Below are 1,954 nucleotides of genomic sequence, written 5' to 3'. Positions count from 1 at the left end.
TGGCATGGGAACCGTTGGTTCCTTGGTTTCCTGGTGCCACTGTGGAATGGAGAGGACAGGCTGTGAAATCAGAATGGGGCCCATGGCACATGGGTTGGGCTGTACTCTGGGGTGGGATATGTTGGTTTTGTGGTTTCCAGGGGCCAATCCAGAATGGAGAGGATAGGCTGTGACATCACAGAGTCCCATGGCAGACATGTTGGGCTGCATTCGTGGGGTGTGAGGCATCAGTTCTTTGGTGTCCAGGGGCCGTTCTGGAATAGAGATGATTGGCCCTAAAATCACAACCAGGCCAATGGCAAACAGGAAAGGCTGCAGTGTGGGGGTGTGGTGCATTGGTTCTTTGGTTTTCAGGCGTCATTCTGGAATGGAGAGGGTAGGCCATGACATCACAAAGGCAATCATGGAACACTTTTGGGGCTGCACTGAGGGGGTGTGCACTGCAGTTCCACCCAGGAAAGAAAGCCCTGAGCCTCTGTCTCTCCAGTGCAGTTGCTGAGCCACTCTCGGCACTGCACAAAGAAAAAGAGCTTTCTGTGTGGGCACCTTTAGTCTGGCAGGTATCTTTGTCCATATTTAACACCAGACCTACACTTAAAAAAACCCCTAAACCCAAACCTAATGCTACACTCTAACCCCTAACCATAACCCTGTCCCTTACCCTAACCCAAACCTTACTATACTAATCTAACCCTAATGCTAAACCTTACCATAAATCCTTAACCCTAACACTAACCCTAACCCTGACTCACCACCTCTCTAGTGCAGTTGCTGCACCACTCTTGGCACTACACAAAGAGCAAGAGCTTTCTGTGTGTGCACCTTTGGATTAGGAGGTATCTTAGACAATACTGAACCCTAGATCTAATATTCAAACAAAATCTAAACCTAAACAAAGCAGACACAGTTTGAGCCATTAAGCTGAGAAAACATTGAACCAGACATGGCAGAAAAATACACACTCTTAGAAGCAGAAAGACAAAGGGGGGCCAACCATTGTACAATTTGCATAAGCTGATTCTGGGGGGGGCTTTGGGAGGGCACCTGCCCTTCAACACCAGGACTGCAGAGAACTGGGAAGCTTTACTGGGAGCACTGGGAGCAGCAGGCAGCTGGTGTGAGAACAAAAGCAGGGCCGGGGGGGACACACGACCCCCCCAAACTCCAGCTGGGGATGGACTGGGGGGTCCTGACTGGGCCCGAGGCCACGGGGAGGGGCTGCGGCCACCGCCGGCTCAGGAGCTCTGTGGGGAGAGAAAAGGGGTGACAGCGGGCTGGGGGGGCCGGGGGGGCACACACGCTCTGGGGAAGGGGGGAAACGACCCCCAGGGACCCCCCTTTACCTTCTCCCGCAGGTAGAAGCTGAGCCCCAGCGCCAGGAAGACGAAACCCAACACGAAGCCCCCGACCCCCACCAGGATCTTGCTGTGGACGGTGTCCTGTGGCATCTCTGAGGGGAACCGGGGGTGTCAGGACCCCCAAAACCTCCCAGAGACCACCTGGAACCCGCCAAAAACCCCGTCCCGGTCTCCCCCAGCCCACCCAGCACCTCCTGAAACCCCCTGCCAGTCCCTTCCCAACCACTCGGGGGTCCCACAAAGCCCCCCCCAACCCCTTTAGGACCCTCCAAGCCCCCTCCTATCATCCCCATGACCCTCTGAACCCCTCCCAGTCCCTTCCCAGCCCTCCCAGGATTTCCCCAACCTCCTCCCAGGATTTCCCCAACCTCCTCCCAGGATTTCCCCAACCTCCTCCCAGTCACCCCAAACCCCCCCCAGTCTCCCTGCCATCCTACCCAGGCTCCCCCAAATTCCCTTCCAGTCACCCCCACGACTCCAAACAGCCCCCCTCAGCCCTCCCAGGACCACCCAACCTCCTCCTCAGCCTCTCCATGACCAACAATCTCCCTCCCAGTGTCCCCAGTGCTCCCCCTGCCCCCCCTGCCAGTGTCCCC

At 56.5% G+C, this 1,954-nt stretch overlaps 1 protein-coding gene across 1 annotated transcript in view; it reads right to left on the bottom strand.

Moving 5' to 3' along the window:
- Nucleotides 1–1,211: 1,211 nt before the first annotated feature.
- The window catches only part of LOC114073674 (class II histocompatibility antigen, B-L beta chain-like), a gene marked incomplete at its 5' end in the record, with an annotated part of 6,954 nt that continues 6,211 nt past the window's right edge, over nt 1,212–1,954 (bottom strand). Inside the window, 2 exons of the mRNA XM_027911396.1 lie at nt 1,212–1,244; nt 1,344–1,448. Of these exons, the coding sequence (XP_027767197.1) occupies nt 1,236–1,244; nt 1,344–1,448 (114 nt within the window). The remainder of the gene's footprint in view (nt 1,245–1,343; nt 1,449–1,954) is intronic.

Source organism: Empidonax traillii, unplaced genomic scaffold (genome assembly GCF_003031625.1).
Source record: "Empidonax traillii isolate 1590-97213 ecotype Southwest subspecies unplaced genomic scaffold, ASM303162v1 scaffold10160:size9463, whole genome shotgun sequence".
Classification (NCBI taxonomy): domain Eukaryota; kingdom Metazoa; phylum Chordata; class Aves; order Passeriformes; family Tyrannidae; genus Empidonax; species Empidonax traillii.
This window is presented reverse-complemented; position numbering and strand designations above follow the sequence as displayed.